We start from the raw sequence: 14,282 nt of genomic DNA on the forward strand, positions 1-14,282 counted from the left end.
TCCTTCTCAAGTTCATTTTACAGATGAAAAAACTGAAGCAAACACTGTGACTTGCCCAAGATCACACAGCTAGTAAGTGTTTGAGGCCAGATTTGAACTCAGGAAGATGAGTCTTCCTGGCTCCACCCCTTTGGCAAACATAGGATATGAAATTGTTTGGTTCTTCCGCAGACTGTAAGCACCATTGTGATTCAAGCAGCAAATGTGTCGTCCCTGTACAAATGTGAAGCTGTTAACAAAATAGGACACAGTGAGAGGATTATCCCCTTCCATGTGACAAGTAAGCAAATAGCATATGTGTGTGTGTGTGTGTGTGTGTGTATGTATGTGTGTGTTGGAGGGGGAAGAGGGATCTCCACCCATCTGCATGTAGATGCTAAGTTGTGTTACTCTTTTGATCACTTCTCAATCATAGATGCTCCATTGCAGGAATACTTAGTCATTTTTTTCAGAGAAGATGAGGCTTATCTTATTGTCACCTAGAAAGTAAACTATTCAACTCAGTCCATAAATAGCAAGTGTAGAATTCATGCATGTTCATTGATGGAGATAGTATGGTTACATGCATCTTATTGTGATATGATGAACAAATTTTTAGAAATCTGTTTCCAAAAGGTTTGTATTTCATAGCAAAAGTAGAGATATGGTGACTCTCTGGTTAATCAAAACTGGGTAATTTTGGCCCCACATCTACTTAGGGATGTGGGACTTGAATTATCCCATCTGTCTTCTGTATTTCAAGGATCTCTGATTTCATCATTGTGACCCCTCTGCTCACTGGTGTAGACCACACCTCATAGCATGGTCTTTGTGAGTTGCTGTGGTTTATCACCCTGAGGCCGAGGGGGAATGCTCTGAATTTAACCAGGCTGCTCTTCAGAGGCCAACACAGGGCTTATCACTGGTCCTTTCCATCTTGTAGAACCTGCTACCACTTGTACTCCATGGAAGAACCTTTGAGAACCCCAGATCACCTCCATGTCACAACGAGGTAGCAGGGGTTGATTCCCTTGCCAAAATAAGCTGAATGATGACCAAATCTAATGACAGGCTTTTTAATTTCAGGGGGTCTCGAAATTAATTTTCAACCTGGCAATCAGCCCACTGAGCAAGAAAATGTGTCTTTGTGGTGCACTGCAGAAAAATCCACATTTGAGAACCTTACATGGTATAAAATCAGCCCAAGGGCTTCTCAGGACCACCTAGGAGAGCTACCCATGCCTGTCTGCAAGAGCTTGGATGCCCTTCTGAAAATGAATGCCACAATGGTCTCCAACAGCACAAGTGACATCGTGACCCTAGAGCTGCGGAATATATCATTGCAAGACCAGGGGGACTATGTCTGCTTGGCTCAGGACAAGAAGACTAAGAAAAGACACTGTGTGGTCAGACATCTTACTGTGCAAGGTATGGATGCAGCTTTTGGCAGCAACATCCTGCTCAAAAAGGGCCTAATCACATGCAGTGCTTTGCTAAATGCCTAGATACTGCCATCTGGACCCATTCCTTACCATCTTGAAGCTCCCCAAAGGAGACCATTGCACATTTATCTGATGGGATTTTCAAGGGTCTTGTCTCATTCCATGTGTGCCATCTTCCAGCTTGGTGATATTAGCTAATGCCAATGACATATTAAAGATAAGACGGGAAGATCTCTTCCTCCATCCTGGGGTAGGAGGCTCATATAACATTAATAATTGTCAGTGTTGACTTAGTCTAGAACAGGGGAATTGCTTCCTAGGGCATGGGAAGAATGATGCTGCTCCGTTTATGACCTGTAATTTCCTTGGAAGCGTGGCCCAAAGTGGTTTGGAAAGAATGGAATGACCATTCTGGGTGTACTAAGGAATTAGTATACATCCCTTGCAGGAGATTAGAGACCATGTACTAGGGAATCTTGGCCTGAGTCAGCACTGGCCACACACAGTATTGTGAAGTAGGTGAAATTTGCCTATATAACCTCATCTCCTTCCTCCCTCACCTTTTTTTTTTCTTCAGTGTCCCCCTTTACCCAAATACCCATTGTTCTCATGTATCCCTGACCTCTGTTCCTAGCAAACAAGTTCTGAGGAACTCATTCACATTAAGGTGTTAATTAGTATCTTAGGTGTTACCTTTGGGTGGGGGAAGCATTTGCATTCTCTCTCCCCCAGAGAATTGTCAGAAAGGGATAGCATAACACAAAATAATGACTCCCTAAAGGTAGAATTTGGGGAAAAGAGGCTTTCCTATAGGGACCCCAGTCAAAACATAAGCCATGCCAACCTGGTCTGGATAAAGAGGACTACTGAAGGGCTGGAGGTATGGAGGAGAGTCTTATCTTTTCTGTGGTTATGGATATACAGGGAGGAGTTACAACTTCCCAAGGACTCAAAGACATCTTTTTCTGACTTAATTTCTCCTAGAATTAGACAGAAAAGGCTAGTCCAACTGATTATATCCAATATAGTACATGACCAAGGCGACCTCATTTTTCTGAGCTTTGGAGTGATGTTGCCTCCAACCCCAAACTGCCTTATGTTTCATTGTTTTAGGCCAGATACTTCTGCACACTTAGGCAAGACAAGGCTGCAGTAACCAGAGGACCAGACTGTTTCAATGAGAAAATCCTCTGGTTAAAAAGACTGAGAAGACGTTGTAGTTGTTCAGTTGTGTTTGACTCTTTGTAACCCCATCTCTATGTCCATGGGGTTTTCTTGGCACAGATGCTGGAGCAGCCTGCCATTTCCTTCTCCAGTGGATTAAGGTAAACGGAGGTTAAGTGACATGCCCAGGCAGTAAGCACCTGAGGTTGGATTTGAACTCAAGTCTTCCTGATTCCAGGTCCAGCTCTATCCACTGAGCCACCTAGTTGCCTGGGAAGATTATTGTTGTACAGATTTGTCTTTCGAATTTTGATGTACACTTAAGCAGAGACCAGCAGGTTCCTGTTTTTTTCTCACACAGACATTTCCCCAGTACTTGAGTCTTTTCATTAAGTGCAGATGGAAACCCCAAAGGAGGCATGTGTATGCCTGGCAAGATTTGGAAACTGTCCTCTCGTGTGTTGCTCTCCACTGGAGACTCTGAGACTTTACTGTGACATCTACAACTTCATTGATCACAGAATGAGGACCTGTATGCCATAAAGAGTGGGCTTTTATGTCATTAAAGCATGTGCATTTATAAGTAGTAATATTTAAAAGTACTTCTGATTGTTACATATCATATTGTGGCCTATGCAGCTTCCAACTTACTTAGCCCTAGCTCTGCTGGCACATCTTCCTTCTGTAAATGTGCTGCCCCCTTGTCGGATTTCATTTTATAGGGGAAAAAAGTACTGTAGATTTCCAAGAGCACCCAAAGGAGAAAATTTTTTTTTTTTGCTTTTTAGGCAATTGGAGTTAAGTGACTTGCCTAGGGTCACACAGTAGTTAAGTGTCAAGTGCTTGGTCTGAGGCCGGATTTGAACTCAGGTCCTCCTGACTTCAGGGCCGGTGCTCTATCCACTGTGCCACCAAGCTGCTCCCCAAAGGAGAAATTTCCTAAGGACAGGTGTGTAGTTAGAGACATTCATGAGTGAAATTGGACACATGTGATGAGGCTGTTGTTTGGACTCTATCGTTCCGTACCGTTTCCAAGACGTTCCTGATAACACAGGTATTATTTGTCAGGCTTTGTTTAGTGAAAACTCAACATTCAGGGGACAGTTGCCATGTGATTGTGGTGATGCAAAGCCTCACATATAGTAGGTGTTTAATTAATGCTTGTTGGATTAAGTATTCACAAAGAATCACCAAGTAGCCGAAAGCAAAAAAATGTATATGATATAAATATGTGTATATACATGGCAAACATATATATACCTGCACAATTTTTTCTATACTAACAGGGCGTGTGGCACCCATGATAGCAGGAAACTTGGAGAACCAGACAACAAACATTGGTGAAACCATTGAAGTTTCTTGCTCAGCCTCTGGAATTCCTCCTCCACAGATTACATGGTTTAAAGATAATGAAACACTTGTTGAGGACTCAGGTGAGTAGTGACTTGTTGCTCTACTTTTCTTGATGATCTTTTCCTGGTGAGGTTATCAAAAACCTCATCATTTTGTGATTTATTTCTTTTTTCTTACATGATTCATTTGAAGGCAAACGTCAATCCTAGTTTGTATTGGATGGGCTTATTTCGTAGACTAGGAGTCAAATTCTTTGTAATGATCATTGACGCTAGTCAAATTTGAACTTAAAAAACAGGAACTAATATTTGTATTTTTGTTCTTTGAGGGAAGAGGGTAGAAATCAAGCACCAAACATTGACCTAAAATAAGAATGACCATTTCACTGCATCCCCTCAGGAATTGTATTAAAAGATGGAAACCGAAACCTAACTATTCGCCGGGTGAGGAAAGAAGATGGAGGTCTCTATACCTGCCATGCCTGTAATGTCCTTGGATGCGCAAAAGCTGAGACCGTTATCATGGTAGAAGGTCAGTGGGAAGTTGCTGCTATGCTGAGGAGTTTTTCCTTCCATTCCTTCTAGAATTAGCTGCTGTCTTACAATGTTTTCTAAGCCTTCCTATTCTCACTGGGGAAACAATGTTAGCTGGACCAACTGAAGATTTCCCTTCCCATGCTGGTATCTCCTTTCATCTGTTGTATTAATGGTAGATGTATATTTACTTTGGGAGGAGAAAGAAGTTCACCATCTTATGAGGATATCCATAAAGATGACACTTTGTATCCATGCAGCTCAGAGAGAACAGGCTTTTTATGATTTCCATTGGGTTAAATCTTATTAAAAGTGAATTATAGAGGTGATAGACCAGAGATGCCAAATGAAACCCATACTTTCAGACACAGCCAGCTTGTACATTTGCTTTGCTTGACTTTTTGTATGTTACAAGGGAGTGTTTTATTTATTTTGGGTGGGAGGAGTTATGAGAGAAAGTAGGAAAAATAGTGATAGTGACATAGAAAAGAGAAGAAAAGAAAGAAAAAAGGTTTATGAAAGAGCTAAAAAAATACAGAGAGCAGAAGGAAGTTCAAAAGGGGACACTGACAAAAAGAAGCAGTGTTGGCATGCCAATGTTATGTATATACTTAAGAAAACTATTTGTAAGAGAGATACACAATTTTTTGGGGATCTTTGTATATGGAAATATTAATGTTTGTGGATTTTTGTCATGTTCATAATTTTAAATGATTCTGGTATATGTATAAGATAAGAAGGACAACTTTCTGGGATTTCAGATTAAGAAGCTCACTAATGCATCTTTTCATAATCCACCCAAGGAACAAATAATTATTATTAAATAGATAAAAAGTATTACACAAATATTAATAAAAATATGAAGAATTGTTCTGCAATGGCCTGGAGACCACAGAAGTGATGGATAAATTAACTGATTTTGTTGGACTTGCCTTCATGTGTAGTTAACGACATGGTTCTGGTTCTATAGTTTTTGGATGAATAGCAGAACTGCTTCATTAGTGGGAGTTTCCACACTGAAAATTCCCTACCCTGAAGAAACCTCAGGCTTGGACCAAAAAACCCAACCTGAAATGAAAAATGAGGGCATCCATTAGTCTCCCAATGATACTTTACTTTCTCATATAGATAGTAAAATATTTCAGTTAACATAAACCATACTCCAAGGTATACATTAGCCATCTTGCCATTATCTATGTTTATTTTGCTAACTATTACTTGTTTATCTTTCAGCTACCTCCATGCTGCCCTCTGCCATTTTCATAACTTATGCCCCAGTTTGTTTACAGTCTGTACTTAGCTTGATAATAAAAGTAGTAATTGCCTTCTTATCGCCTCTTTCCTATTTACTCTTAGATTAAAAGTTTCAACTAGCTCTTAAATTTTCCATCTCCTTAAGGTTTTTCATGTTACAGAGTAGTGGTCTCTAAATTGCCTACATGGGACATCCACGTCAGTAAATTATTTTTGAGCAGGAACTCTTAATACACATGTATTAACTTATTTATAAATTTTATATATATATATATGCACTACTATACTAAAAATTATGTAAGAAAACCTTCCACTGGAAAAATAGACATTCAAAATTGATGAAATGTAGATGACATATTTTATCCTAAAATTAATAGGGAGTTACTGGGGTTTATAAAATAGAAGAGTGTTGCGGTCAGATCAGTGCTTTAGCAAGGAAAGAAGGAAGGAGGAAAGGAAGGGAGGGAGGAAACAAGCATTTATTTAGCTCCTACTATGTGTGGGGCATAGTGCTAAGCACTTTGCAAATATTATTTAATTTGATCCTCACAATAACCCTGGCAGGTAGGTGTTATTATTGTCCCCATTTCGCAGTTGAGGAAAATGAGACAGATAGAGGTTAAGTTACTTATCCAGGGTCTCACAGATAAGAAGTGTCTGAAGCCAGATTTGAACTCAGGTTTTCCTGACTCCAGGCCCCAGTCCTCTATCCACTGTACCTCCTAGTAGCCTTTAGGAAAATCTCTTTTGTAGTTGTGTGGAGGATGGATTGGAGTAGGGTGAGATCAGGAGTGAGAGTGGAGAGTGGGGTAAGGCAGAGAAGTCAATTCCGAGGCTGTCGAAGTAGTCTATAAGAGAGGTGATGAGCACCAGGACTAGAGTGGTGTCTGAATAAAAAGAAGACATATGAGAAACACTGTGGCAATTAATTGGGTGGAATCTGTAGCTTGAATGAAGAATCCAGAATGATTTCTGGGCTTGGAGTCTGGATAATTGGAAGAATGGTGCTGTCCTCCACAGAAATCAGAAAGCTTGGAAGAGTGGGTGGGTTTAGGGGAAAAGAATGTATTTACACTGCAAATCACAATCCATTAATGCCTGCTCTTTCTGTGTGATTCACCTTCCCCTTAAAAATTAAAAAGGCCACTCCTTCCTCACCTTTAACAACTTTCCACCCTAAGTGATGGGGGGAGAGGAGAAAGAGGGGGAGGAGCAGGGTGTGAATGTGAACAGGTTGGAGAAGGGATTTTGTCTACATAGGTGTCTGGGTGGTGGTCAGGGTATAACTATCCTAACTGGCCAGTGTCTAGAAGAGAAAGAAAGAGGCCAAGAACCAGGGAAGACAACAATGGGAAGAGTAGAGTAGTGTTGCTGGCAGTGATAATGGGTGAAGTGGGTAGGATGGTTGTGCTGGAAAAAAGACCAATGATTAATTATCATAGGTTGGTTACAATGTGATCCACATCTTCCCATCCTCCAACTGGCTGATCATTCACCCCTTGGGGTCATGTTGTGCCCCCTCCCACTTTGAAGACCACCCTCCAACAGCACCCAGATTTTACCTACCACCCACTCTCATCTACTCCGTTTTCCTTCTGGAAGCTTCATTAAAAGGAAATAGTTCCTAAGAATTAGAGCTATCCCAAAATGGAATGCACAACCTCAGGAAGTGATAGAGTTTTCTTCTCAGGCAAAGTCTAAGACCACTTTTTGGAGATATGCTTGGTATAGTTTAGACTAGATATCCTCTGGGGTCTCTTCCATCTTTGAAACTGTGTGAGTTCTGAATATCTACTTCTTAGGGATGGTTAATGGGTTCCCAGTTGTTTGATTTATTCATTCAGGTTCCTACTCTCCTCATCAGTGACTCCTTTCATGTACCCCAGGCCCTGGTTTCCTAAATTCTGAAAATTTTAAACATCACCAAAAAATCGAAACATAGATTAACAAAGTAAAACAGACTTATTCACACAATGATAATACTTTTTGTTTCTAGTACCTATTATTTTTTCCTTTACCCTTTAATTCAGTGTCAGTCTTTGCAATGTTTTCTACATTTAAATCTTTCGTCGTATTTTACATTTATCTCTAGTCACTGTATGACTTCCTTTTTGATTCCTTATTACTGACAGTTTCCTTGAATAATCAATGTCTTTTGCCATCTTTTCCATTTACATCTGTGGGCTTTGTTAAAGTTAGCCAATCTTGTAAGCCATCTCCCAGGGATGACTTGTTTTCTCTCATTGAACTTACAAAATGTAAGCACTTTGAGTAACTCAGTTCGATGTGTGTAGTAGCTCACATTGGTGGCTTTCCATCTCTTTCTGACACGTCCAATTGTTTTTTCCCAGGTGCTCAGGAAAAGACAAACCTGGAGCTCATTATTCTGGTTGGCACAGCCGTGATTGCCATGTTCTTTTGGCTGCTTCTTGTCATCATCCTGCGGACTATTAAGCGGGTAAGAAAACCATTTTCCTACTGTCCCATATGCATTGGTTTCCCCTGACAAATGGAAACTGACTGGGGTTCTTTGTGTTGCTTCTTCCCATTGTTGTTGAATCAACAGGGACATTTTTCTTTCAGTGCTATGTCATTCTTGCCTAGTTTTCTAAGGATCTAGCCACTGGGTTTTAATTGATAGAGACCAATAGAGGGGAAATGTGCTTGAACTGTCTTCAGTTATTAAGACTCAAACACTTAATTATGAACCCTGTGGGAGCAAGAGGGCACTCTGGCACTCTGGCGTTAGGGGTGCATTGTGATGGCTTTCAACCTCAGTGAATTTTTACTGGGAAATGAAGCATCGGGAATGTGGCCGCACACAACTCCTACCAACACCCTCCTCCTCAACCCAGTGCACACAACAAAATGTGGTACATGTGACAGGAAAGGGTCATGCTTTCCAGGCCAATGGAGGGGAACTAAAGACTGGATACTTGTCCATCATCATGGATTCTGATGAGCTGCCCTTGGATGAGCACTGTGAGCGCCTTCCCTACGATGCCAGCAAGTGGGAATTCCCCAGAGACAGGCTGAAGCTAGGTGAGTTTCCATATAACATTAATTGGAGATAAAATTGACCAGGTCACATTCTCTTCCAATGATGCTGGATAGAGGATACTAGAGGATACATCTACATAGTGTCAAGGGAGGTCTGTTCAAAAGACAGAGAATATGCAAATCTGGGTTAGGGATATTTGTTCCTTTGGGATTCATAGCTAGTCAAGAAGCATATGCTAAATGCTTTCTGTGGTCCAGTTATTACATTAAGTGCTGGGTATACAAAGAAAGGCAAAAGCATGGTCCCTGCCCTCAAGGAACTCACAGTCTAATGGAGGAGACAACATGTAAATAACCAGGTACATACAAGGTATATATAGAGTGGATGGGAGGTAATTTCAGAGGAAAGACAGAAAGATTTGGGGGACAGCATTTGTGGGGAGTGAGGAAAGGACTTATTAGGAAGGTAGGATTTGAGCTAAGTCTTGAAAGAATGCAGGGAAGTTATGAGACAGAGGTGAAGCAATAGAGTCTTCCAGATATGAGAGGCAGCCATCAGTAGATGGATCGTCATTAGTTTGAGGAATAAGGTCAGTGAAGGTGCATCTTAGGGTACATAGAAGGGAGTAAGTTGTAAAGGTAGGAAAAGCCCAAGTTTTGAGGGGTTTTAATGCCAACCATAGGATTTCATAATTGATTTAGGAGGTAATAGAGAGCCACTGCAGTTTTTTGAATGGGAAGGATGACCTAGTCAGATCTGCATTTTAAGAAAATCATGTTGACAGCTGAGTAAAGGATAGACTCAAGTGGGAAGAAACTTGAGGCAAGGAGACCAATTAGAATAGTCTGAATGAGAGTTGATGAGGACCTGTACCACGGTGGTAGCTGTGTAAGTGGCCAGAAGTAGATGAATATGAAAGCTGTGAAGGTACAAATGGCAAGAGTTGGCATGAGGTGACCATTCATTTAGTTATGTTGGGAGGACTTTTAGTCATTAAACCATGCTATATGAGAGTCAGTTTAAAGAACTGAAGATGACTAGGCTGAAGAAGAGCATACTTAGCAAAGACCTGTTAGCCACCTTCAATCAAACAATTAATAAGCATCTCGTAAGTGCCTACTATGTGCCTGGCACTCTGCTAACCACTGAGGATACAAGTACTGAAAATGAAATAATCTCTGCTCCCAAGGTGCTAGCATTCAATTATCTAAAAGGCAATCATGTGGAAGAGGGGTTGGATTTTTTCTGAAGCAGCAGCGATTCAGACTTGAGGTTACAATAAGCTAAAACTTCCTAATGATCGGAATTGTTCAAAGTGGAATGAGTTGCCTTATTAGGTAGTGGCTCCTCCATCCTTGGAATTCTTTAAGCAAAAGGCAGATGACCAGATTGTCAGAGCTGTTGTGAAGGGGTTTCTTTCTCAGATATGGGTCAGACTAGATCATATCCTTTCCGTCTCTGACTTCCTTAGTCCATCCCTTGAGTAATTTGATCCAAAACTGTATCTTCTTTTGATGCCAGGCAAACCTCTTGGTCGTGGTGCCTTTGGCCAAGTAATGGAGGCTGATGCCTTTGGAATCGACAAGACAGCAACATGTAGAACAGTCGCTGTCAAAATGCTGAAAGGTAAGGACAGAATAATATTATGGTGTTTCCCACCATTTGCTTTATCCATTCTTCAAATCAAATGACAAAATGGGTAGCTGAGGTGCCTGCAATAAAAGGTGGGTAGCCAGTAGTGCCACTTAGAGAAAACCATCTGGGGGGTTGTTGCCAGCATTCAGGTAGAGACAGTAGTCATTTTAGAATCTCCTGATACATTACAACTTAACTTTTTTGTTTTATGTTTGTAGAGGGGGCAACGCAAAGTGAGCATCGAGCCCTCATGTCTGAGCTAAAGATCCTCATTCATATTGGCCACCATCTCAATGTGGTCAATCTACTTGGTGCTTGTACCAAGCCAGGAGGTAAGAAGCTGCAGGTGGTTCTGATGGTCTAATTTTGAGATGCCCTCCCCCATAAACTGCATGCCTAACAGAAGGCACAGATGATGAGAGACAGCTGTGGTATAGTGAAAAAAACATACCTGATTTGGAGTCAAGAGACTGGGTTCAAATCCCAAATTTACTAACAACCTTGGATAAGTCACTTAAATTCTGTGAGCCTCGGTTTCCCTATCTAGGCTGAAAATAACTTAGGTGAAGTGTTTGGTAAGCCACCAAATGCCATATATAAATCTAGGCTATCATTCATGTTTGTCACCATAGAGGTGGCCAAGTAGGTGATGAATGGTTTGTTGGTTGGAGCATCCATCCCAATGAAATAATAAATTCTCAAAATGTTATTATTGTTGCTGTTGAAAAGACTAGTGGTATACAGATTTTTGGTGGCCTTGAGGTTTTTTTTTTTTGCCTCTTCCAAGGGAGAGGCTAAATGAGATGTAAAAAATTCTCATAGAATTTTGTAATTCTCTTATGAACTTATTTTATTCTACTATATGTTATAGATATTTGTGACACATCTTATTTATTTCTATCTGATTATAAACTCATTGAGAGTGTGGACTATGACTTCTAATTGTCTACTAAAAAAGTTCAACTTCAATAGTCATGGTATCCCACAATCTGGTATCACTTGCCCTAGAAAAACTTTCAGCCTAAGGGTCTCTGCCCCTCTCAGAACACTGTTTTAGGAAAAGCTACACACACACACACACACACACACACTCCCAACTGCATCACATACTTTTTCCCTACCTTCCTCCCAGTTTTGAAACCAAACTCTGCCATTTTGCTTCTATGGAACCACTCACTGTCCCAATAACTTTCAGATCAAAGTGCCCTCCCTGGCTACCACTTTTCTTTATGTATGTTGTCTTGTCCATTAAAATGTAAGCCCCTTAAGGGCAGGGACTGTCTCTGCTTCTGATTCTTGTATCCCTAGAGGTTAGCACATAGTAAGCATTTAATAAATGCTTTTTCATTCAATCATCTCTATCCCTATCTCCCCTTCTTGCTCTTTACTATCCATATTCTTCCCTTTCCCAGTGCTCCATGCCTTAGTTCATGGTGTTCTTTATGTCTACAACATGCTTGGTCGCCTTCTTTGCCTTTTAATAACTGTTCATTTTTAAAATCTCAGTTCAAGTGCTACCTCCTAATCCTGCTCTGATGACCATGGTCAGCAATGAATGACCTTTTAGGACATCCCATGGCACTTTGTTCACACTTCTCTTATACACTTACCATTTATTAGTGTCAACTATAGTTTTCTTTGTGTCTTAGCCTATTCTAGACTAAGACCCATAGGACAGGGATGATCTCTTATCTAAACCTTCTATCTCCCTCAGGCTCAGCACAAAGGAAGTGCTTAGTCAATGTTATTCACCTTCTGTCTCCTTCAGAACTCTGTGCCTTGCTTGATAGAGTCGGTGCTTGATAGAGATTTCAGAAAGGAAAGGAAAAAGGGAAAGGGGAAGGAGAAAGAAAGGGAAATGGGGAAGACAGATGACAGAAAAAGATTTTTCCTTTTTTTAAATATATTTTGCTTTCTGCAGGGCCACTCATGGTGATTGTAGAATACTGCAAGTTTGGAAACCTGTCGACTTACCTAAGGAGCAAGAGGGATGAATTTGTTGCCTACAAGGTATGGCAGACACTGGGAGGAATGAACTAGCAATACCTTGAAATAGAGAACTATGACTGAGTGATGAGGGGTACTTTTCCAGTTGAAATTCCGTGAGAAAATTATCAGGAACAGAAGATTCCTGTAGTTGGGCTAGAAACTCCTTCTATTCTTTGTTGGATGCTTTAGACTTTCCTTTTCACTTTTGGGGAAAATAATTCTCAGGCTTTATTTGGGTGACATCAATTTACTGACCCATTATAGATGGGAAAGAGGCTTGTGGTAGGAGTGACTAAGGAAAAGGAAGGACAGTTCCAGATTATTCTTCTTCTATCCGAGTCCTATTTAGCATCTCAGGGGAGGGCGTCAATTCCTTTCCAAGCAGCCTTAGAATGTTGGGAAATGGGACAAAAAAACAATAGGAGATGACAAGTCATTTCTTCCTTTAATTTAAAAAAGAAATGAGGCCTTAGGGAATATTAGCCATAAGCTAGGGGGGATGGACTTTCTCAAAGTTTTTACCAAAATTACCATATGCCTACAAATCAGCATCTATCTCTTCTCATGGAAATCATCACTTTGTGTCTCAGGCATCTTTTTTTTATGACTGTGTATCATTTTGGGGAAATTCTATCCTGCGTGGTGATTTCAACTTTTCCTTCCCAGACGAAAAGTTCACGGTTCCGACAGGGAAAAGACAACTATGTGGGGGAAATCCCTGTGGACCCTAAACGCCGATTGGACAGCATCACCAGTAGTCAAAGCTCTGCAAGTTCAGGGTTTGTGGAGGAGAAATCTCTCAGTGATGTGGAGGAGGAGGAAGGTAAACTAGTCATCTACTCTATTTTGCTTTTACTTATGTGCCTTTGGGGAAAGACAATGGGAAAGTTATTTCCAGGGGAGAGTCTCTAATTATAAACAGAATATTAGCCCTCTGACATACTGCCTCTACTCAGCCTCACTAAAAACCTAGATGTGGAAGCTGGTAAGGTTATAAGACAAGATGAGCTAATATGCTGTAGCATCCCTTTCTCTTAAACAATGGCAAAAATGACCCTGTGGTTTTAATTCTGAACATGCCAAAACGAAAACCTGTGCCCTGGGAAGCCACATGCTTGGTAGGACCAGGACCTCTCTTTCTAACCAAGGAACCAGGTTAGCACGATGACTATTAAGAGAATGAGGTTTCCAGTTAGGGGTTCAGCTCAACCTGGAGCTGTCCAAGTCATAACATCATCTCAGATGGCCTAAGTCTGTAGGCTATATTTCCAAATTAGTGAATAATTGGCATTTTATTAAGAGGCAGCATGGGAGAAGTGGATAGAAAAGCTGACATTAGGGGTTAAGAAAACTGGAATTTAAGTTCTAGGTCTGACATACATTGTCAGCCTTGTAATTTTTCAATGCCCCAGATAACCCTCCAAGGCTGTAAGTTGTGACAAGGTGCCCATCTTCATTGTTGGAGGGAATTTCCACACTAGATATTTCCTACACTAATAAAATTACAGCTTTCTGGCTTGCATGTGCTAAATTCGCTGGGAAGATGTACCCTCTCTTTTTATTTGGCTAGAGATACCTCACCTGTGAGAACTAGAGGGGAGCTCCAGGTTTTCTTCTTTATGAATCTAGAACCCTGGCAGCATGCTGGTACTTCTTGGGGGCATGGAGGAAGGGGTTTGCATGGAAAGGAAGTGGTATGGGAAATGGTGACTAAAAAAAAAAAAGAAAAATGGTGACTAATGACTCAGATCTGACTCCTTTCCCTCTAGGAAGCAAAATGCCAACATACCAGGCTAGGTCTCACCCCACAGGGGAAGAAGGAAGAATTAGGGGCAGTGCCCAGACTTATATTGAATGTAAAGTGCTTTACAAACCCTCAAAGTGCCATATAAATATTAGATGCTGTAATTATTATTTGCCCACACTCTCTAG

At 40.8% G+C, this 14,282-nt stretch overlaps 1 protein-coding gene across 1 annotated transcript in view; it reads left to right on the plus strand.

Annotated features, from left to right (window-relative positions):
* Positions 1 to 14,282, plus strand: part of KDR (kinase insert domain receptor) — a 51,676-nt gene that overhangs the window by 18,007 nt on the left and 19,387 nt on the right. The window contains 10 exon segments of the mRNA XM_020975301.2: positions 172 to 280; positions 1,066 to 1,407; positions 3,872 to 4,018; positions 4,338 to 4,469; positions 8,077 to 8,183; positions 8,632 to 8,767; positions 10,248 to 10,352; positions 10,580 to 10,693; positions 12,283 to 12,371; positions 13,017 to 13,173. Of these exon segments, the coding sequence (XP_020830960.1) occupies positions 172 to 280; positions 1,066 to 1,407; positions 3,872 to 4,018; positions 4,338 to 4,469; positions 8,077 to 8,183; positions 8,632 to 8,767; positions 10,248 to 10,352; positions 10,580 to 10,693; positions 12,283 to 12,371; positions 13,017 to 13,173 (1,438 nt within the window).

Source organism: Phascolarctos cinereus, unplaced genomic scaffold (assembly GCF_003287225.1).
Source record: "Phascolarctos cinereus isolate Bilbo 61053 unplaced genomic scaffold, phaCin_HiC Scaffold_9;HRSCAF=440, whole genome shotgun sequence".
NCBI lineage: Eukaryota > Metazoa > Chordata > Mammalia > Diprotodontia > Phascolarctidae > Phascolarctos > Phascolarctos cinereus.